Source organism: Schistocerca serialis, chromosome 10 (assembly GCF_023864345.2).
Source record: "Schistocerca serialis cubense isolate TAMUIC-IGC-003099 chromosome 10, iqSchSeri2.2, whole genome shotgun sequence".
NCBI lineage: Eukaryota > Metazoa > Arthropoda > Insecta > Orthoptera > Acrididae > Schistocerca > Schistocerca serialis.
The window spans coordinates 119,567,751-119,590,929 of NC_064647.1; the positions used below are offsets into that span (position 1 = coordinate 119,567,751).

The 23,179-nt window shown below is 42.7% G+C and overlaps 1 protein-coding gene across 1 annotated transcript in view; it reads right to left on the reverse strand.

Moving 5' to 3' along the window:
• Positions 1–4,390: 4,390 nt before the first annotated feature.
• LOC126424587 (potassium voltage-gated channel protein eag-like) overlaps positions 4,391–23,179 on the reverse strand; it is an 88,694-nt gene continuing 69,905 nt past the window's right edge. Inside the window, exons 4-5 of the mRNA XM_050087329.1 lie at positions 21,076–21,471; positions 4,391–4,438 (exon numbers count right to left, since the gene is read on the reverse strand). Coding sequence (XP_049943286.1) covers positions 4,391–4,438; positions 21,076–21,471 — 444 coding nt within the window. The remainder of the gene's footprint in view (positions 4,439–21,075; positions 21,472–23,179) is intronic.

Sequence of the window (23,179 nt, forward strand, 5' to 3'; positions counted from 1 at the left end):
GTAATAATAATTCACACTACATTTTTTTATAACAATACGAGAGAAGGAAAGTTGCTACTCACCATATAGTGGAGGTGCCGAGTCACGATAGGCACAATAAAAAGATTCACACAATTATAGCTTTCGGCTATTGAAGGCTTCAATAGCCGAAAGCTATAATTGTGTGAATCAATTTATTGTGCCTATCACGACTCAGCACCTCTGCTATATGGTGAGTAGCAACTTTCGTTCTCTTGTATTGTTATATTCCATCCTGGATTGTCCATTGTTTGATACTACATTTTTTTTTCACAGGAACATTTTGCATTGTTTTGATTCTTGGATTTATCCTTCCCAATCATTTTGTACAAATGTTTAGAAACAACTTGTGTACAGTTACAATGAAGTCATACACTGTTAACTCCTATGCTATCCATAAACTAATTATGGAACATCATGATATACATACATGTACGTGAGAAGTCAACGTTAGTTAATGCTCATAATACAGAGGGCTATTCAAATGGAAGCATAAAATTTTTAAATTTTGTTCCTAGGTAGTAACAAATTAAATATAATGCCAGTGTTACCGAAAAGATAAACCAACACCCCCACCTCCCAGCCCTCTCCACACACACGCATATATAGTGTTACTTGATCAGCCTGTCTCACTTCCTCCCAATGTAAATAAAACTCTTGATAAGGAATGAAGTCTAGATTACACTGAACCAGAATGTGAATGCAAAAGTGAGTTGCATCCTGTCTTATATGAAAATGTCTTTATAAATACCTTGATGACAATGAAATTGGAGTGGTACAGAAGACATTAACATATTATTTGGATGCTATAGGATTTTCAACTATATAAATTCTATCCTTATGAGAATTATTGGCCATCGTGCTGTACAGTATGCTTGAACAGCCAGAACAGTGGGAGTCTGCAGATCTGCGCCTTCAATGAAAACAAAAATTTCATGAATTTCCATCTCCACAGTCATACTGTATGTTCGGAATGTATGGGAGTTGCAAAGTAGTCAAATTTGCAGCCACGGGGTAAGGTCTCATCAGAATTAATTAATGATGGGTCCTCGTAATATCCTTAGTTTACCAATTAACCTCTGTAGTACTGGTAAGACGGAAGACATTTTAGAGTTGCTAGAATGTGATAATTATTCTTCCTGTAGCTTTCTGTAAACAAATAGTGCAATTAAGATTCTTTACATTTTTCTAGCCTTTTCAGAAGTTCTGTGAGAAGAAGAGATAGTAATGTGATCTTCACACACCCTTCATTTTAGAAAACTGATAATAATGGAAGATGTGAACTGTGTGATCTCTAGATCATATATTTTCCACTTTCGATAGTGGTTCTGCAGCTGTAATTTGAGAGTGGGAAATGTGTTTCAGTCGTCACTGTTTCACCATAAAACCAACTGTAGGTAGGATAATTATCAGTGTGGTAAGAAACCACTGGGAATGGTAATTTGTGACTGATTTACAGGTCTTCATATGAACAATTCCTTGACATGGAAGCTAAAAACTCCTATAGCGAAGCAGTATACTAAGAAAGATGAATGAACAGAGTCATGCAAAAGTATTCTCTAGACAAATGTTTCACTCTATCCAGTTCACTAAAGTAATTTACACCTATTGGTAATATATGTATGCAAAATACTGCAAAACTAATTTTTACTGCACCTATAGTGAATCACAGATATTTCTACGTCTAACTAATGAGACCATGCTACTGGATTCACTGAACTACATAGTATCATTCCAAGTATGTGTATGTGGCAGTGAATCATTTTTATTTTATAACAAACAGGACTTCTGCTCTTTTTAAGAAATAATGTTTTGACATACTATAAATTTACTTTCATAAGTTAAGAATTTGATAAACAAAGCTGCAGGAGAAGGTAACATTAACCACTATGTGTGCTTTCCTGTTATTCCCCCTGTAATGGCTGTTTTACCCAGCCAATTCTGAATGTTCCATTTCTTGTAGAATGTTGATCACTTTGCAGTCTTTCCTGAACAACTGTTTGCCATGTCATCAATTGATGTTCACAGCTTGTCTCTGTTTTGACTGCAACAAAATTCTTCCCTCACAGAGGATGGCACAGACAGGTCTGATACCTAAGTCTCTATTCTTATATGTGTCTGTCAGCAGTCTTTAGAATTTAGCCTCCAGAAGGTAAGTTGGTGTAACAAGAAATGTGATTCATCCAATCAAATTGCACATTTCCAGTGAACCACTGTCCAGCCTCAACTATTACATGGTAAGTACAGTCATATTTGACAATGTCATAGAATCAACACATCTTCATCAGCATTGTATGCTAATACAGATTTCCCCTATCCTATGAGGCTTGTCCAGAAAGTAAGTACCATTTCATTCTATTGTCACTGCAGCACTAGTGTTGCAGTTATGCACATTCACACTTGTCTCTCTGGTTCATTGTCTTTTCAGTGACGCCAATATAGCCAGATTCTATTGTTTTTACCTTTGTTAGCAACTGTTCAAAATGTTTAAGACACTCTCCGAGCTCACTAACTGTGAAGTGTGCTCTGTAATATGGTTTCTGAATGCAAAGAATCTTAAGCAACTTTAAATTCATAGTCTACTTGTAGAGATTCACAGTGAAAATTTAATTACTGTTGGCCTGGTGAAAAAGTGAGTTAGACAATTTAATTATGGATGATCCAAAATTCATCAAGAAGTACTGAGTGGGCAGCCTTCAGTTGTCAATGATGGTTTGGCTGAGAAAGTAAATGAGAAATTTCTTGAAAACAGACAGTTTGCAATAAGAATGCTTGATGATGAATTTCAACAAATTTCAAAAGCTGTTTTGCAAGACATAATCACAAGTCACTTACATTTATGAAAATTGTGTTCCCATTGGCTTCCAAAGATGTTTATGGATGTTTGCAAAATAAAGTGACTTAGAACTGCTTTAAATTCTTAAACAGAATTGAGAGCAGTGATGAAACCTGATTTTGTCAAGTCATTTCGGAATCAAAATAACATTGATGGAGAGGAGGCACTAATGATAATACACATCCCCATTACCCTGGTGTCACTCAAAACTTTATTCCACAATTTGGTTGGGAACAGTCCATTCACCTGCTGTACAGCCTCAATCTCACACCTTGTGATTACCACTTGTTCTTCAACCTGAAAAGTGATTTTGGATTAAGACACTATGACAGTGATAACAGTGCCAAAAACAGTGTTCAGCAGTGGTTGTCTTCACTGTCAGCATCTTCCTATGAAGAGGGCATAGAAAAGTAACTACCCCTCTATGACAAATGGGGGCAACTGCAGTAAGTACAAAAATTATTTAAGGAATACTCTTTCTGGTAAAAATAAATTTTGGCTTGAAAAAAAAAGTGTTTTATGAGGTTTTTATTTTTTTTAATGGTACCTACTTTCTGGACATGCCTTGTATGCTGCAATGTAGGCTAGCCTACAGTTTTCATATTATGTGATGAGTCCAGCACTTATTTCCCACTCATAGTTTCACTGTCCTTCAACCAAATTCTGTAGATGATCATAACAGCACTTATGAACAGCCGATCAGCTTCACTGTTTCTGAGATGCTCGTTCCCAAGCACTGGGCCATAACACCCTTCCCTCTTTCAAAGCTGCTTGCACCAATGGATTTCCCAAGGTATGGCCCTTATTGTTGATAGAATGATCCCCTGTTCATCTTTGCTCCAAGTAAACACTTTTCTTGCAGTGACACCGGGCAGATTCAAGCTCTTGGTGGGCAGTGATCATAAAATTTTGGATTGTGAGTGTACTTTCTCTCAGTCATCAAAGGAATTATTACAAAATGCGTACACATTCAACACCATATTATGTGTATAGTATCTAATGCTGTTTGAGCCAATGTCTTACCGAGTAGCACTTGATACTTTCTTGTAAGCAAATAAATCACAACAGCATGGTCTCTTACTTTCTAGAATCTAATAAAAATTGCATAACTCTGCACCCGTATATTAAAAATTCTTCTCCTTTGATTATGCTCCTCTAAATGGTGGAAATGGAAGATAAAAACCATTTGCGTGCTAGCAGCTCTAATCGAGAACTAGTGCTAAGTAAGTCTAATATGAAACTGAGCTAAAGAATGTTAGAAAGAGACTGAGTGATACTTCTATATGAAGGCCTATTTCTATTTGTCGTCTATATGAGCTTGTGCAAGATGTTTCGTACATCTGACAGAAGAAGAGTGAAGTATTAAAATGGCTGTTTCAACTGAACAGCTAGTATATAAGTTACTGCAATTAAAAAGATAAAAATTTCTAATGTAAAGGAACAGTGACATCATAATTTTATTTGTACAAAATCAAATAGAATATGAAATATAAAAAGCAAATATGGATGACAGTCAATGACAGCACAGTAGTCCAATTACAGTGTCAGTTCATTCACAACAGGACTCTTTCTGTCCCCACAAACCTGGAAAATGTTCCATTTTAAAACATACATTTTTTATTATAAATGTAGCTAGACCCAAAATTCTCCCAGCATGTACAGTGTTCAAATAACTTCGGCAATACCGCTGGTAACACTGTTGACAACTGCCGATATTTAGAAAGAGGCACACCCTGTCATTTTCAAGACGAAATTGCAACAAGTAATTTGCTGTGCAAGGGAATTTAGAACCTAAGTCTGCAGAGCAATTCTAGAAAACACACATCCACACTAAAATCACTGGTTCATCACACAACTAAATATGACCAATGTTAGAAGTTATCAAGGATGAAAATTAATAAATAGTGGGTGAGGTAGCATTAACTCAGTCCCTCTGTTTTATAACAATGAGATAATGGGACTCCATTCAGAATTTAACAAAAACCTCCAATAGTCAAAAAAAGCAGAGGAATGGAACTAATGCTACCTCACCATTGATTATTAATGTTCACTATCAATAACTTTTGACATTTGTTGTCTTTAGTTGTGCAATGGCACTAATGTTTACCGTACAGAAACTGATCTTCCAGAATTGCTCTGGAAGTGGAGGTTTTAAATTCCCTTGCACTGCACTTACTGTAGTTTTGACTTGAGACTGGAAAGATGTGCTCCTGTTGAGATATTGGTGGTTGTTGTCAACAACGTCACCCAGGTGCATTACTGTACGATATTTAAACATAAATATAGTAGTTAAAGCTCTCATCTAGAACGATAATGCATTTTAACGTGAAAAATCATTTTCTGCAGCCTGTCATACTTCACTGTAAATGAAATATACGCAGGATGAATTTAAAGAATTTTATTACATCACAACACCTAGAACATATTTACTTTTGATTACCCTCTGCTTCATTTTGGTTTCTCATTAATCATCTGCAAGATTAAAAGCTCAAATTATTGTCGGAAAACGTGTGTGTGTGTGTGTGTGTGTGTGTGTGTGTGTGTGTGTGTGTGTGTGGACTGAAGTTCATCTGTTGATCACAGAAAATAAACTGTGTGCAGAGTGCAGCATTGTATTTGTGTTGTTTAGCATAAAGACAGAGAAAGGAATTTTCTGAAGACATATATAAGCCCATTCATCTCAAATAACACTGAGAGTATTACTGAGATTCCTATGCGTCAACAGCCACTACATCACCATGATTTGTGGTCATCAATACAGGGGAGAGAATAAGTATGGTATCAGTAACAATGGGGAAGTATCACCCCTTTTCAGGTTATGAAGCCATTGTGTTGACCCTTCTTCATGAGACATGCTTGGGATAGAATGCTACAAACGTGCAATAGTGGATCAACCACTCTCATCTCAGTGGTACAGATTTCAAACCCTATCAGGATCTGTACTAGCTGTATCAATCTTTTACAATGGTAGATGTAGATGTAGGTGGTGGTTTGTAACATTAGCTGTATGTTATGACTCAGTATTACACTGGAAAGTAATTTAGTGTTTCATCCTGATATTCAGCCACAATCTAGTGAGGAAATTTTAGCATAATTCTTTCCAGGCTACAGTATGGGCTGCTATCTGATCGACCACAACTTCAAGTATGTGTGTAGCCAGTTATGCTGTCGTGCTTCCTACAGCCACCACCGCGGCACGGGGGTGCCACCATGAACAATTACACCGTGATCAATGAGATCTGAACATTCCCTTTCTGGAGCTCATGCAACAGGTATACTTAAGTTCAAACATTCATGCAGTGACCTGATTTTGTGCAAACCTTGGACAACTAGCACCCCTGAAAGAAAGGATACTGCGGAGACATGGCTTAGCCACAGCCTGGGGGATGTTTCCAGAATGAGATTTTCACTCTGCAGCGGAGTGTGCGCTGATATGAAACTTCCTGGCAGATTAAAACTGTGTGCCTGACTGAGACTCGAACTCGGGACCTTTGCCTTTCGCGGGCAAGTGCTCTACCATCTGAGCTACCGAAGCACGACTCACGCCCGGTCCTCACAGCTTTACTTCTGCCAGTATCTCGTCTCCTACCTTCCAAACTTTACAGAAGCTCTCCTACGAACCTTGCACAACTAGCACTCCTGAAAGAAAGGATACTGCGGAGACATGGCTTAGCCACAGCCTGGGGGATGTTTCCAGAATGAGATTTTCACTCTGCAGCGGAGTGTGCGCTGACATGAAACTTCCTGGCAGATTAAAACTGTGTGCCCGACCGAGACTCGAACTCGGGACGTTTGCCTTTCGCGGGCAAGTGCTCTACCATCTGCGCTACCGAAGCACGACTGACGCCCGGTTCGTAGGAGAGCTTCTGTAAAGTTTGGAAGGTAGGAGACGGATACTGGCAGAAGTAAAGCTGTGAGTACCGGGCGTGAGTCGTGCTTCAGTAGCTCAGATGGTAGAGCACTTGCCCGCGAAAGGCAAAGGTCCCGAGTTCGAGTCTCGGTCGGGCACACAGTTTTAATCTGCCAGGAAGTTTCAATACGAGGTCGGTTGAAAAAATTCGAGAACAATCGTAATTTCGCGACAATGGTGTGTTGGAGCGAAATGCGGTAGGCATCCCTGCACATGGCTGTGTTTAACGTGTAACTGCTGGAAACTTCATAATTTTACGCCCGTTAATTATTGTTCAGTGCTGTATTGAGTTGAACGTTGTGTTGAACAGTTTGCGAATTTCGAGATGACAGAGTTAGAGGAGTACGTAACGCGTTTGTATTAAATATTGCGTGAAACAAGAAAACCCTTAGAGGCACACACAAAATGATGCAGGAAGCCTACAGTAATGAGTGCTTAGGCTTCACTCGATGTTACGAATGGTTCACACGGTTTAAAAATGGCCAGACGGAAATAAAGATGACCCTCGTTCAGGACGCTTTTCAACGTCTATCGACGACGCTCCTGCCAGGAACATCAACGAAATAACTGTGCCTGCCAATCGAGGGCTGACTGTCCGAGGGGTTGCAGATGAATGTAACATCATGTCATGAAACCCTGACCCAGAATCTTGGAATGCATCGTATTGCATCCAAGTTCGTCCCACAGGTCAAGGCCAGAAAGACCTTCGCCTCGCAATCTGTGAAGAGCTTTCGGATAGCAAAAATGAGAACGAGATGTTCCTTAAGAGAATCATAACTGGTGATGAGACGTGGGTCTACGGTTGTGATGTTGAGACCAAGGTTCAATCTTAACGACGGGTCGCGAAAGGTTCTCCAAGAATAAAAAAAGCTCGTCAGGTCAGGTCAAATGTCAAAGTCATTCTGATAGTTTTCTTTGACTTTGAAGGATTAGTTCATATGAATTAGTACCACAAGGGCAAGCAAATGGTTAATCGACGGTATTAGCGGGACGTGTTGCGACGCCTGCTAGAAAACGTGAGAGGAAAACGGTCTGAAATGTAGCGAAGCCATTTATGGCTCTTGCATCACGATAATGCATCCGCACATTCATCCCTGTTGGCACGTGACTATTGAAGAAGAAACGAAATCACTGTGCTGCCTTATCCGCAGTACCCTGCAGGGCTGCCTGCTGCGGACTTTTTGTTATTTCAAAGCTGAAAACCCCTTTGAAAGGACGAAATAAAGGAAAGGAGCGTATGGCATCACTGGACGGGAGGCCCCATACGGGGAAGTTCGGCCGCTAAATAGAGTGCAAGTCTTATTTCAGTCGATGCCACATTGGGCGACTTGCGTGCCGGTGATGGGGATGAAATGATGATGAGGACAACACAACACCCCTTCCCCGAGCGAAGAAAATCTCCAACCCGCCCGGGAATCGAACCCGGGCCCCCTTGCATGGGAGGCGAGCACGTTACCACCCAGCTAAGCGGGCGGACGAAATGACGAAAATTTGTAAAGATAGACGAGATAAAAGAAAATTCGCAGACGGCGCTTCGCGCGATCCAGCAAGAGGCGTGCGGAGACTTCTTCCGGAAGTGGAAACGGCGTTTGGGAGCGGTGTAACAATTGTGGAGGAGAGCATTTCGAAGGAGACCATGCACAATAAGTAAAAGGTATGCCTAGAAAAATTGTGTGGATAAAGTTCCGGAATTTTTTGAACAGACCTCGTATTTTAATGTGTGTGTATCGAATGTTCCTCTCTTTTAGTTCTTACTTTTATAGTGACCGTTCTTTTTTCATTCTTTTTATTTTCAAGTTCTGTTCATACAGCATGAAATATAATACATTTAAATGTCTGTTGGCATTCTATTATTACTAGGAGTATACATATACAGGGTGTTACAAAAAGGTACGGTCAAACTTTCAGGAAACATTCCTCACACACAAATAAAGAAAATATGTTATCTGGACATGTGTCCGGAAATGCTTACTTTCCATGTTAGAGCTCATTTTATTACTTCTCTTCAAATCACATTAATCATGGAATGGAAACACACAGCAACAGAACGTACCAGCGTGACTTCCAATACTTTGTTACAGAAAATGTTCAAAATGTCCTCCGTTAGCGAGGATACATCCATCTACCCTCAGTCGCATGGAATCCCTGATGCGCTGATGCAGCCCTGGAGATTGGCGTATTGTATCACAGCCGTCCACAATACGAGCACGAAGAGTCTCTACATTTGGTACCGGGGTTGCGTAGACAAGAGCTTTCAAATGCCCCCATAAATGAAAGTCAAGAGGGTTGAGGCCAGGAGAGCGTGGAGGCCATGGAATTGGTCCGCCTCTACCAATCCATCGGTCACCGAATCTATTGCTGAGAAGCGTACGAACACTTCGACTGAAATGTGCAGGAGCTCCATCGTGCATGAATCACATGTTGTGTCGTACTTGTAAAGGCACATGTTCTAGCAGCACAGGTAGAGTATGCCGTATGAAATCACGATAACGTGCTCCATTGAGCGTAGGTGAAAGAACATGGGGCCCAATCAAGACATCACCAACAATGCCTGCCCAAACGTTCACAGAAAATCTGTGTTGATGACGTGATTGCACAATTGCGTGCGGATTCTCGTCGGCCCACACATGTTGATTGTGAAAATTTACAATTTGATCACGTTGGAATGAAGCCACATCCGTAAAGAGAACATTTGCACTGAAATGAGGATTGACACATTGTTGGATGAACCATTCGCAGAAGTGTACCCGTGGAGACCAATCAGCTGCTGATAGTGCCTGCACACGCTGTACATGGTACAGAAACAACTGGTTCTCCCGTAGCACTGTGCATACAGCGACGTGGTCAACGTTACCTTTTACAGCAGCTACTTCTCTGACGGTGACATTAGGGTTATCGTCAACTGCACGAAGAATTGCCTCGTCCATTTCAGGTGACCTCGTCGTTCTAGGTCTTCCTCAGGCGCGAGTCGTAGGCTGGAATGTTCCGTGCACCCTAAGACGCCGATCAATTGCTTCGAACGTCTTCCTGTCGGGACACCTTCGTTCTGGAAATCTGTCTCGATACAAACGTACCGCGCCACGGCTATTGCCCCGTGCTAATCCATACATCAAATAGGCATCTGCCAACTCCGCATTTGTAAACATTGCACTGACTGCAAAACCACATTCGTGATGAACACTAACTTGTTGATGCTACGTACTGATGTGCTTGATGCTAGTACTGTAGAGCAATGAGTCGCATGTCAACACAAGCACCGAAGGCAACATTACCTTCCTTCAATTGGGCCAACTGGGGTGAATCGAGGAAGTACAGTACATACTGACGAAACTAAAATGAGCTCTAACATGGAAATTAAGCGTTTCCGGACACATGTCCACATAACATCTTTTCTTTATTTGTGTGTGAGGAATGTTTCCTGAAAGTTTGGCCGTACCTTTTTGTAACACCCTGTATACTGGATGATCAGAAAGTCAGTATAAATTTGAAAACTTAATAAACCACGGAAAAATGTAGATAGAGAGGTAAAAATCGACACACATGCTTGGAATGACATGGAATTTTACTAGAACAAAAAAAAAAAAAAAAAAAGTATTGCTAGACGCGTGAAAGATATCTTGCGCGCGTCGTTTGGTGATGATCGTGTGCTCAGCCGCCACTTTCGTCATGCTTGGCCTCCCAGGTCCCCAGACCTCAGTCCGTGTGATTATTGGCTTTGGGGTTACCTGAAGTCGCAAGTGTATCGTGATCGAGCGACATCTCCAGGGATGCTGAACGACAACATGCGACGCCAATGCCTCACCATAACTCCGGACATGCTTTATAGTGCTGTTCACAACATTATTCCTCGACTAGAACTATTGTTGAGGAATGATGGTGGACATATTGAGCATTTCCAGTAAAGAACATCAACTTTGCTTTGTCTTACTTTGTTATGCTAATTATTGCTATTCTGATCAGATGAAGCGCTATCTGTCGGATATTTTTTGAACGTTTGTATTTTTTTGGTTCTAATAAAACCCCATGTCATTCCAAGCATGTGTGTCAATTTGTACCTCTCTATCTACATTATTCGGTGATTTATTCAGTTTTCAAATTTATACTGACTTTTTGATCACCCAGTACATCAAGAGTAGGCATAGACGTTTCATTTTAAGTCGTAATTTGGTACTTGTTTTACTTGTTCAACATGAAAGAAAGAATTGCACAATGTCTACACGAATGTAACTTTTTACGCACAAAATAGCTAAGCCGTGAATAGATGAACTTTTAGACACTTCATTCATACAACGAACAGCAGATCTTCGCAAAATATTTCAGTTTTCTCTCAAACTGCTCATTAAGTTTTTCTTGATTACCCTGATTCCCTTCAAGCAATTAAATTCTTTTCTGCTAAACTAGACTTCACGCCGGTAAGTTTTGTACCCCACTTGTCCATGTACCATTCTTCGTTTGGTTAGGCAAATTCGAACAAAAATTCTCCTGCAAACCACTTAATAAGTCCTTTTAATTACCCAGATTGTTTTCACAATTTTTTTTCTAAACTGGACCTATTGTTGGACAATTTGCTGCCTCCTTAGTTTGTCTAGGACAATTCGGACAAAAATTTTCCCTCAAATCACTAATTAAGTTTTTCTTAATTACTCTGATTACTTTGAAGCAAATAAATCTTTATTTGCAAAACTAAACTTCCTGCTGGACAGTTTGATACTCCATTTGCCCATTTCCCAATCTTCGTTTGGCTATGAAACTTCGGACAAAAAGCCTCTGTATAGTTTCTTGGGAATATACAGTTCGCTCCGTTAAAACATTTGGCCAAACTATAATCGAAGAGTGGAAATGGAAAACATTAGAAGTGCCATATTTCCCCAAAATGCGTTTTCAGTTGCTGTAGTGTTCTCGGTATTCCTTTGATGTCCGTAGACTTCATCCAGGTGCCAAACCATAGATGAAGTCTTTCAAACATTCTTTAGTAGATGGCGCATGGTCTTTGTGCCAAGCTACACTTCCCTCTGGAATTCCGAGATTTTAAAGATATAGAAAACCAATGCTAAATTTCTATGCCGTTATTATCACAAATAAAATATAATGCCTCAGTGTTAATATCACTTGGAACAAAAACTTTCTTCCTGTTATTTACTCGAAAACTGACTGAGAGCGTGGTTTTGCAAAAAAGTACATGTTGATTCTTGCAAAGAAGAAAACAGCCTCTGTTTGTAGTTCTTTTTTTTAACACAAATAGCGCCGTTGCCGGTTTCGACCCGAGGGCTTCCTCTTCAAATGCCTGTTGACGTTTATGTTTGAAGTGATGATTATAACATCAATTGTCGGAAAAAAAAAGACAGCCAGAAACTAATGTAACAACAAATGCGGTGTAAACGCGAACAGCCGTCTGAAGGTTAATCTGTCGGTTCGAAACCGGTAATGCCGCTGTTTGTGTTAATAAAGAGTATTTTTAACGTGGTTATGTGCTTTTTTATTCTCCTCTAAAATCAACTTTCAAAAATTTTGTCATTGGTACTCAGCTCGTAGGCACTAGTGTCTAGTTATTAGCAGTAACAGAAGCTATGAAACGATCACAACAACTAAGGTATTTATTTTCTAATATTTTTTACGGTGATGCTGTGAGCAGAATAATTCTGTGGTACCAGAATATCTTCTCAATTTTTTGGGCATGAATTTGTAAAACAGAGTTACACTGTTTTCCCATTCTCCTGAAAACTGTCAGATTTGCCACTTCAAAAGTTACCTATTTCCACTCTTCAATAGTTGGAGGATCAGCTTATCGTTGATGTCAGTAAAAGACACTATTAGGAGGTATTAGAAGGTCGGTTCATGTTCAGACGCCGGTTGCCGTTTATGTTACATTTAATAAGTTTTTATATTAGTTATTGGAAAAAATACAGCAGGAAACTAATATGCATAACAACAAATGTAACGTAAACGTGAATAGCCGTCTGAAGATTAACCTCTCGGTTCGAAACCGGTAATGCCGCTGTTTGCGTTAATAAACAGCCTTATTAACAGTGGTTGGTTGCCGCTTTCTTCTCCGCAAGGATCAACTTGTAAAAACTTTGTGATTAGCACTTAGAACCAGTTTCCTGATATGACACTTCAAACTTTCTTAATAAGGCGTTTAATTTCTGAATTATCTCATTATTTTTATACAATGATGCTGTGAGCGGAATAATTCTTCGGTATCAGAATACCGTATCAAGTTTTTGGGCACAAATTTGTTTCGTAAAAACAGAGACTTTTTTATCCTGAAAAATGTCAGACATGTCACTTGGAAAGTTATCTATTTCCACTCTTCAACTGCTGGAGGATCACCAAACCAGCTAATCGCTGATGTCAATACGATGCAGTAATAAGAAGTGCTGGAAGTTTTTTTAGTTACTCTGATCACTTTCTAGCAATTAACTACTTTTCGCTCAAATGGACCTTGTTACCGCGTAAAGTCAGCGTCGGCACGCCAGCCGGAAACGACAGGGACGAGAAGGCTGTGAGAAGAGGTCAGCCAATAGCACGCTGACCGACCTCCCTCCAGGACGACAACGCGACAGCACCGGGCCCATAGGTGAAAACGACATAAGCGCCGCGACCGACTGGTGGCGGTACTTTGCTGTCCGACGCATTGTGGCCTCTTCGTTACCAATCTCTAAGTAGATCTGTTAGAGATCAGCAGTCCCTGCAGTTCAGTTGACACATTTGTTAGTAGTGATCGCTAGGACCAGAAGTGTTACTTGTGTTTGTCTATTCTGAAGACGACTGATTTTGTACGTCGCCCTGTGTAATTGCACTTGTGGGTAATCATGTATAAAAGACTACAAGAATTCTCAGATAAAAATTAAGTATTTGTACTTATCTTGGAATATGTTGTTGTTGTGCTCTCCAGTCCTGAGACTGGTTTGATGCAGCTCTCCATGTTACTCTACTCTGCAAGCTTCTTCATCTCCCACTACCTACTGCAACCTACATCCCTCTGAATCTGCTTAGTGTATTCATCTCTTGGTCTCCCTCTACGATTTTTACTCTCCACGCTGCCCTCCAATACTAAATTCGACATCCCTTGATGCCTCAGAACATGTACTACCAACCGATCCCTTCTTCTAGTCAAGTTGTGCCACAAACTCCTCTTCTCCCCAATTCTATTCAATACCTCCTCATTAGTTATGTGATCTACCCATCTAATCTTCAGCATTCTTCTGTAGCACCACATTTCGAAAGCTTCTATTCTCTTCTTGTCTAAACTATTTATTGTCCACGTTTTACTTCCATACCCATGGCTACACTCCATACAAATACTTTCAGAAACGACTTCCTGGCACTTAAATCTATACCCGATGTTAACAAATTTCTCTTCTTCAGAAACGCTCTCCTTGCCATTGCCAGTCTACATTTTATAACTTCTCTACTTCGACCATCATCAGTTATTTTGCTCCCCAAATAGCAAAACTCCTTTACTACTTTAAGTGTCTCATTTCCTAATCTAATGCCCGCAGCATCACCCGACTTCATTCGACTACATTCCATTATCCTCGTTTTGCTTTTGTTGATGTTCATCTTATATCCTCCTTTCAAGACACTGTCCATTCCGTTCAACTGCTCTTCCAAGTCCTTTGCTGTCTGACAGAATTACAATGTCATCGGCGAACCTCAAAGTTTTTATTTCTTCTCTACTCCGCACTTTTCTTTTGTTTCCTTTACTGCTTGCTCAATTTACAGATTGAATAGCATCGGGGAGAGGCACAACCCTGTCTCACTCCCTTCCCAACCACTGCTTCCCTTTCATGTCCCTCGACTCTTATAACGGCCACCTGCTTTCTGTACAAATTGTAAATAGCCTTTCGCTCCCTGTATTTTACCCCTTCAGAATTTGAAAGAGTGTATTCCAGTCAACATTGTCAAAAGCTTTCTCTAAGTCTACAAATGCTAGAAACGTAGGTTTGCCTTTCCTTAATCTTTCTTCTAAGATATGTCGTAGGGTCAGTATTGCCTCACGTGTTCCAACATTTCTACTCTTGTAATAGGACTCATTAATTCGAGTTGTTTGATTGTTTGATTAGAGAACCGAGTATGCAGGATTCCTAGATACAACAGACCTCGTGCTGGTCAATTTGATACCCCATTTGCTTATATACCACTCTTCGTATGGCTAGGAAAATTAGGATAAAAATTTTGCCTAAAACGGCTAATTACGTTTTGCTTTATTACCCTGGTTATGTTGAAGCAATTACTCTTTCTCTGCAAAACTAGACTTCACGCTAAACGGTTTGATACTTCATTTGTTCATTTACCAGTCTTCGTTTGGCTACGAAAATTTGGACAAGAATCCACTGCGTAATTACTAGGGAGTGTATGAGTGTTGGAACTTTAATAATGGCAACTATTTCTTTACAGCTCGCACAAAATAGACACGTGTTTCAAAGTTTTACTGACCTTCAAAGTAGTCACAAGCATTGTGTATAACCAGTTGTCAGCGATGTGGAAGTCGTAGGATACTCTTAGCAGTGCCAGTTGTGTTGACAGTTCGAGCGGCGCGGTCTATTGCCCGTCGAATTTGTAGCAGTTCTGAAGCGAATGCTGTGAAGTGTTTCCTTCAGTTTGGAAATTGAGTTGAACTCACGAAGGCTTAAGTCAGGGGAGTGCAGTAGGTGGTATAGCACTTAACAGCCCCATCAGTCAAACAAATCAGTAACAAATATTTACTATCAAATACAGTCTTGATCACAATTTATTTATTACAGTGACCGGTTTCGTCCACTACTGCGGGCATCTTCAGACCTACAAGTCGTATACAAAGCATTAATTAGAGAGCTACACACATTAAAGAAATTACGTAAAGTTATAAAGCTATAAAATGATGAATTACCAGTGAGTAAGAACCTCCTTCTGATGGTAAATCGCAACTGGAGAAACAAGTGCACGTCTTACAATATACACTCCTGGAAATGGAAAAAAGAACACATTGACACCGGTGTGTCAGACCCACCATACTTGCTCCGGACACTGCAAGAGGGCTGTACAAGCAATGATCACACGCACGGCACAGCGGACACACCGGGAACCGCGGTGTTGGCCGTCGAATGGCGCTAGCTGCGCAGCATTTGTGCACCGCCGCCGTCAGTGTCAGCCAGTTTGCCGTGGCATACGGAGCTCCATCGCAGTCTTTAACACTGGTAGCATGCCGCGACAGCGTGGACGTGAACCGTATGTGCAGTTGACGGACTTTGAGCGAGGGCGTATAGTGGGCATGCGGGAGGCCGGGTGGACGTACCGCCGAATTGCTCAACACGTGGGGCGTGAGGTCTCCACAGTACATCGATGTTGTCGCCAGTGGTCGGCGGAAGGTGCACGTGCCCGTCGACCTGGGACCGGACCGCAGCGACGCACGGATGCACGCCAAGACCGTAGGATCCTACGCAGTGCCGTAGGGGACCGCACCGCCACTTCCCAGCAAATTAGGGACACTGTTGCTCCTGGGGTATCGGCGAGGACCATTCGCAACCGTCTCCATGAAGCTGGGCTACGGTCCCGCACACCGTTAGGCCGTCTTCCGCTCACGCCCCAACATCGTGCAGCCCGCTTCCAGTGGTGTCGCGACAGGCGTGAATGGAGGGACGAATGGAGACGTGTCGTCTTCAGCGATGAGAGTCGCTTCTGCCTTGGTGCCAATGATGGTCGTATGCGTGTTTGGCGCCGTGCAGGTGAGCGCCACAATCAGGACTGCATACGACCGAGGCACACAGGGCTAACACCCGGCATCATGGTGTGGGGAGCGATCTCCTACACTGGCCGTACACCACTGGTGATCGTCGAGGGGACACTGAATAGTGCACGGTACATCCAAACCGTCATCGAACCCATCGTTCTACCATTCCTAGACCGGCAAGGGAACTTGCTGTTCCAACAGGACAATGCACGTCCGCATGTATCCCGTGCCACCCAACGTGCTCTAGAAGGTGTAAGTCAACTACCCTGGCCAGCAAGATCTCCGGATCTGTCCCCCATTGAGCATGTTTGGGACTGGATGAAGCGTCGTCTGACGCGGTCTGCACGTCCAGCACGAACGCTGGTCCAGCTGAGGCGCCAGGTGGAAATGGCATGGCAAGCCGTTCCACAGGACTACATCCAGCATCTCTACGATCGTCTCCATGGGAGAATAGCAGCCTGCATTGCTGCGAAAGGTGGATATACACTGTACTAGTGCCGACATTGTGCATGCTCTGTTGCCTGTGTCTATGTGCCTGTGGTTCTGTCAGTGTGATCATGTGATGTATCTGACCCCAGGAATGTGTCAATAAAGTTTCCCCTTCCTGGGACAATGAATTCACGGTGTTCTTATTTCAATTTCCAGGAGTGTATAATGGAGGCGCCGCCCACTTCTGACAGAATGATGTCATTACTAACCAATCGGTTATAGATCGAATAGCAATGTAAAATTTCTTAGTTAAAAGAACATTGTCGAGAAAGGAAAATACACACACACTTAACTTAGCTTGTTTAACAGTTATTGTCAATTAAGAAGCGTTAAGAATATTTAAACATATAGGATAAATCGTCAGTACATGGGTTGCCCTCACAAGGCCTGTTAGTGAACCATTTGGGACCACTGGTTGCCATGGTGAAGCTGGACGCCGTTCCAAAGATGTGGCAGCAGGATTCTTTCCATTGAAGTTGTAAAGTCGATAGGCGAACTAGTGGTTGCCATGGAGTGGAATGGCAAAGACAGTCATGTCAGACGATGTACTATTGAGCAGCAACATGTCTTATTAAAACGATTTTCAATGAGTAGGCTGCAATAATCGTTAACAAACATATATAGTACATACTGCACAGGTACGATTTACTGGTGTAATTAAAAGACTTCCATTTACATAGATTACATAATAATTCTTACAGATCAATACTAGAGAAAAAAATTGAGACGGCACAGTAGTTGTGCATATTTATGAAATATTGTGTATGAAGTTCATATGTAGATCCCATTTTTTGTGTGACAGTTTTTAAAAGGCATTGCTATGTCTTATGTTGCATGCCAGTCTTATAAACAAATAAAAAACAATGAAAATGGAAGGAATTTAAAATTATAATACTACGAGCCGTAGTGTCGAAAATAAAGGGATGTGAATTAGCAATATGGAGTAAAAAACCATGGCAACCAGTGGTTCCATCTGGTTCACTAACAGGCCTTGAGAGGGCAACCCATGTACTGTCAAAACGAAGTTCATTTATCCTTTATGTTTAAACATTTTTAACACTTCTTAATTGACAATAACTGTTAAACAAGCTAAGTTTAGTGTGTGTGTGTATTTTCCTTTCTTGAGATTGTTCTTTTAACTAAGAAATTTTACATTGTTATTCGACCTACAACCGATTTGTTAGTAATGACATCATTCCGGAGCAATTTACCACCAGAAGGAGGTTCTTATTCATGGTAATTCATCGTTTTATAGCTTTATAACTTTCTATATTTTCTTTAATGTATGTAGCCCTTTAATTAAAGCTTTGTATACGACTTGTAGGTCTGAAGATGACCGCAGTAGTGGTCGAAACCGGTCACTGTAATAAATAAATTGTGATCAAGACTGTTTTTGATAGTACATATTTGTAACAACCTACGACCAGCTTAGAGACAGAAGTGATGACACTTTCTGCAGGAGCTGACCATCATTGCCAACAATTGAGTTTCGAGGCCTATCGCGACCAAAACACCGCGACATTGGCTCTGCTACTCGCTACAAGACTACATAACTAAACCTATTGTTGCGCCGCTTGAAATAACAATGCGTTGACATACTCTACCTCTATTACGCCTTGCAGTAATAGTGTTGCTAACAATAATTTTGAGATTTCGTTAACTTTGCAGGACACTTTCGTGAAGAGTGTGCAGTGACATATTTTTTTGTCAGTGAAATTCGCCAGAGTAAAATACGTCAGAATTTCGATCGGGTACGTCCACCAATCAAAATTATGTAATTACATAAAAATCGTAGTTCGTTTCAGTGCTGGCTATTCCCACAACCTTAGATTTTTGCGATTTCATCTTTCCTTTAGCCTTACATTACGGTGATCATGGAGTGCTAGGGTGGTTTAATCCCACTAGGTAGTTCTTGGCCCTTATGACTTCGCGGAGGAGTCAATGTGGCCCGCGGACTAAAGGTTTGGTGACCGCTGTCCTAGGTAATTGATCTGATGGAGTTGCTGTTTCCTGCAGACGTATGAGTCTCTACTTTATCTTCGATCAGGACAGAAACTGAAGAAATGAATCAAAATTCGTGCCATTGCTGGGAACTGAAACCAGGTCTCCTGCTCAACAGGCAGATTTTTTGTAGCATTGTGACTACCGCAGCTGCGTGAACTAGCCTCGCCCAATGCCATCCGTAAAGGCGTGATCTGAAGTGTGCGTTAGGAGGGCACTGGAGTAGGGCAGTCCACGCAACTGTGTTAGCCGGAGTGCTACTGTGTGCTGGTGGTAAGCACATTTGCCTAATAAGCGGAAGACTCAGTTTCAAGTGCCAGCCACGGCAGAAATTTTTAATTCATTACTTCCGCTTCCGTTCTTATCATAAATTGGATGATCCTCAAACCAGCTTATCGTCGATGTCAATAGGAGGCAGTACGTACGAGGTGCATTCAAGTTCTAAGGCCTCCAATTTTTTTTTTCTAATTAACTACTCACCCGAAATCGATGAAACTGTCGTTACTTCTCGACGTAATCGCCCTGCAGACGTACACAATTTTCACAACGCTGACGCCATGATTCCATGGCAGCGGCGAAGGCTTCTTTAGGAGTCTGTTTTGACCACTGGAAAATCGCTGAGGCAATAGCAGCATGGCTGGTGAATGTGCGGCCACGAAGAGTGTCTTTCATTGTTGGAAAAAGCCAAAAGTCACTAGGAGCCAGGTCAGGTGAGTAGGGAGCATGAGGAATCACTTCAAAGTTGTTATCACGAAGAAACTGTTGCGTATCATTAGCTGGATGTGCGGGTGCGTTGTCTCGGTGAAACAGCACACGCGCAGCCCTTCCCGGACGTTTTTGTTGCAGTGCAGGAAGGAATTTGTTCTTCAAAACATTTTCGTAGGATGCACCTGTTACCGTAGTGCCCTTTGGAACGCAATGGGTAAGGATTACGCCCTCGCTGTCCCAGAATGTGGACACCATCATTTTTTCAGCACTGGCGGTTACCCGAAAATTTTTTGGTGGCGGTGAATCTGTGTGCTTCCATTGAGCTGACTGGCGCTTTGTTTCTGGATTGAAAAATGGCATCCACGTCTCATCCATTGTCACAACCGACGAAAAGAAAGTCCCATTCGTGCTGTCATTGCGCGTCAACATTGCTCGGCAACATGCCACACGGGCAGCTGTGTAGTCATCCGTCAGCATTCATGGCACCCACCTGGATGACACCTTTCGCATTTTCAGGTCGTCATGCAGGATTGTGTGCACAGAACCCACAGAAATGCCAGCGCTCGAGGCGACCTGTTCAACACTCATTCGGCAATCCCCCAAAAGAATTCTCTCCACTTTCTCGAACGTGTCGTCAGACCGGCTCGTGCGAGCCCGAGGTTGTTTCGGTTTGTTGTCACATGATGTTCTGCCTTCATTAAACTGTCGCACCCACGAACGTACTTTCGACACATCCATAACTCCATCACCACATGTCTCCTTCAACTGTCGACGAATTTCAATTGGTTTCACACCACGCAAATTCAGAAAACGAATGATTGCACGCTGTTCAAGTAAGGAAAACGTCGCCATTTTAAGTATTTAAAACAGTGCTCATTCTCGCCACTGGCGGTAATATTCCATCTGCCGTACGGTGCTGCCATCTCTGGGACGTATTGACAAAGAACGCGGCCTCATTTTAAAACAATGCGCATGTTTCTATCTCTTTCCAGTCCGGAGAAAAAAAAATCGGGAGGCCTTTGAGCTTAAATGCATCTCGTATTAGAAGGTCTAGCCTTTCTGAAGGGATTGGACTGCTGTGCTGTCCTTGTAAGCGGCAAACGAAAGATGAGTGGTGAGAAAGAGAGAGAAAATAAAAGACAGAGTAAGGAAGGTCGGTAGACGGAGACGAGAGGGTGCAGCGTCGGGGTCGGGGGCGGCACAGGGTGAGACCCCCGGCCCGGCCGCTGCGGTACTCACGTTGTCGCCGAAGACACTAGTGGCGTCTAGCGAGCCCGCGGAGGCGGCAGCTGCGGCGGCGGCGGCGGCGGCCGCGGAGGCGGAAGCGGGGGCGGGCGCCGCAGTGGCGTCCCCGGCGCAGTCTGCGCCGCTCGGCAGCGGGCCGTCCGTGCCGGTACTTACGTCCTCGTCGTGGTCGAACGCGTTGAACACGTCGTACGGCAGGCACGACAGCAGGTCGATGATGAACCACGACTTGAGGTAGTTCATGCGGATCACCTTCGGGTCGGACACCACCTCGCCGCCGGGGCCGACGAACGTCGTGTGGAAGTTGAGCACGATGTCGATGAAGAAGATGACGTCGACGATCGAGTCGACGACGAGCAGCGACACGTCCTCGGACGTCTTGTTCTTGAAGGCGACGTTGTAGGGCACCATGATGGCGGTGTAGAAGGTGAGGCACAGGATGATCCAGTCCCAGATGGCCTTGAAGGCGCAGTAGTGCAGCAGGATGTGCGGCGGCGTCTTGGGCGCCTCCTGGCGGTACTGCGGCATCACGTCCGCATTCAGGCTCATCATCTGAAACATCGGCGACGCTGCGCATTACGACTGCTGGTAGTCTTCAGAATATCGGGGAACCGATATATCAATATTTGAAAAAATTATATTATTGGGCCTCGATAACTCGTGAAAAGTATCGATAGGTCGACGGAAAAATATCTCTGCGCCCCTCCCCCTCCCCCCCCCCCCCCTGCAGCGCAGCTGATCTCAAAAGTTTCCCTATACAGGGTGGTCCATTGATAGTGACCGGGCCAAATACCTCACGACTTAAGCGTCAAACGAAAAAACTACAAAGAACGAAACTCGTCTAGCTTGAAGGGGGAAACCAGATTGCGCTATGGTTGGCTCGCTAGATGGCACTGCCATAGGTCAAACGGATATCAACTGCGTTTTTTTTGTTTTTTTTTTTTTTAAATAGGAACCCCCTTTTTATTACATATTCGTGTAGTACGTAAAGAAATATGAATGATTTAGGTGGACCACTTTTTTCACTGTGTGATAGATGGCGCAGTAATAGGCACAAACGTATAAGTACGTGGTATCACGTAACATTCTGCCAGTGCGGACGGTATTTGCTTCGTGATACATTACCCGTGTTAAAATGGACCGTTCATTAATTGCGGAAAAGGTCCATATCGTGTTGATGTATGGCTGTTGTGATCAAAATGCCCAACGGGCGTGTGCTATGTATGCTGCTCGGTATCCTGGATGACATCATCCAAGTGTCCGGACCGTTCGCCGGATAGTTACGTTATTTAAGTAAACAGGAAGTGTGCAGCCACATGTCAAACGTCAACCACGACCTGCAACAAATGTTGATGCCCAAGTAGGTGTTTTAGCTGCTGTCGCGGCTAATCCGCACATCAGTAGCAGACAAATTGCGCGAGAATCGGGAATCTCACAAACGTCGGTGTTGAGAATGCTACATCAACATCAATTGCACCCGTACCATATTTCTATGCACCAGGAGTTGCATGGCGACGACTTTGAACGTCGTGTACAGTTCTGCCACTGGGCACAAGAGAAATTACGGGACGATGACAGATTTTTTGCACGCGTTGTATCTAGCGACGAAGCGTCATTCACCAACAGCAGTAACGTAAACCGGCATAATATGCACTATTGGGTAACGAAAAATCCACGACGGCTGCGGCAAGTGGAACACCAGCGACCTTGGCGGGTTAATGTACGGTGCAGCATTATGGGAGGAAGGATAATTGTCCCCCATTTTATCGATGGCAATCTACATGGTGCAATGTATGCTGATTTCCTACGTAATGTTCTACCGATGTTACTACAAGATGTTTCACTGCATGACTGAATGGCAAAGTAATTCCAACATGGTGGATGTCCGGCACATAGCTCGCGTGTGGTTGAAGCGGTGTTGAATAGCATATTTCATAACAGGTGGATTGGTCGTCGAAGCACCATACCACGGCCCGCACGTTCACCCGATCTGACGTCCCCGGATTTCTTTCTGTGGGGAAAGTTGAAAGATATTTGCTATCGTGATCCACCGACAACGCCTGACAGTATGCGTCAGCGCATTGTCAATGCATGTGCGAACTTTACGGAAGGCGAACTACTCGCTGTTGAGAGGAATGTCGTTACACGTATTGCCAAATGCACTGAGGTTGACGGAGATCATTTTGAGCATTTATTGCATTAATGTGGTATTTATAGGTAATCACGCTGTAACAGCATGCGTTTTCAGAAATGATACGTT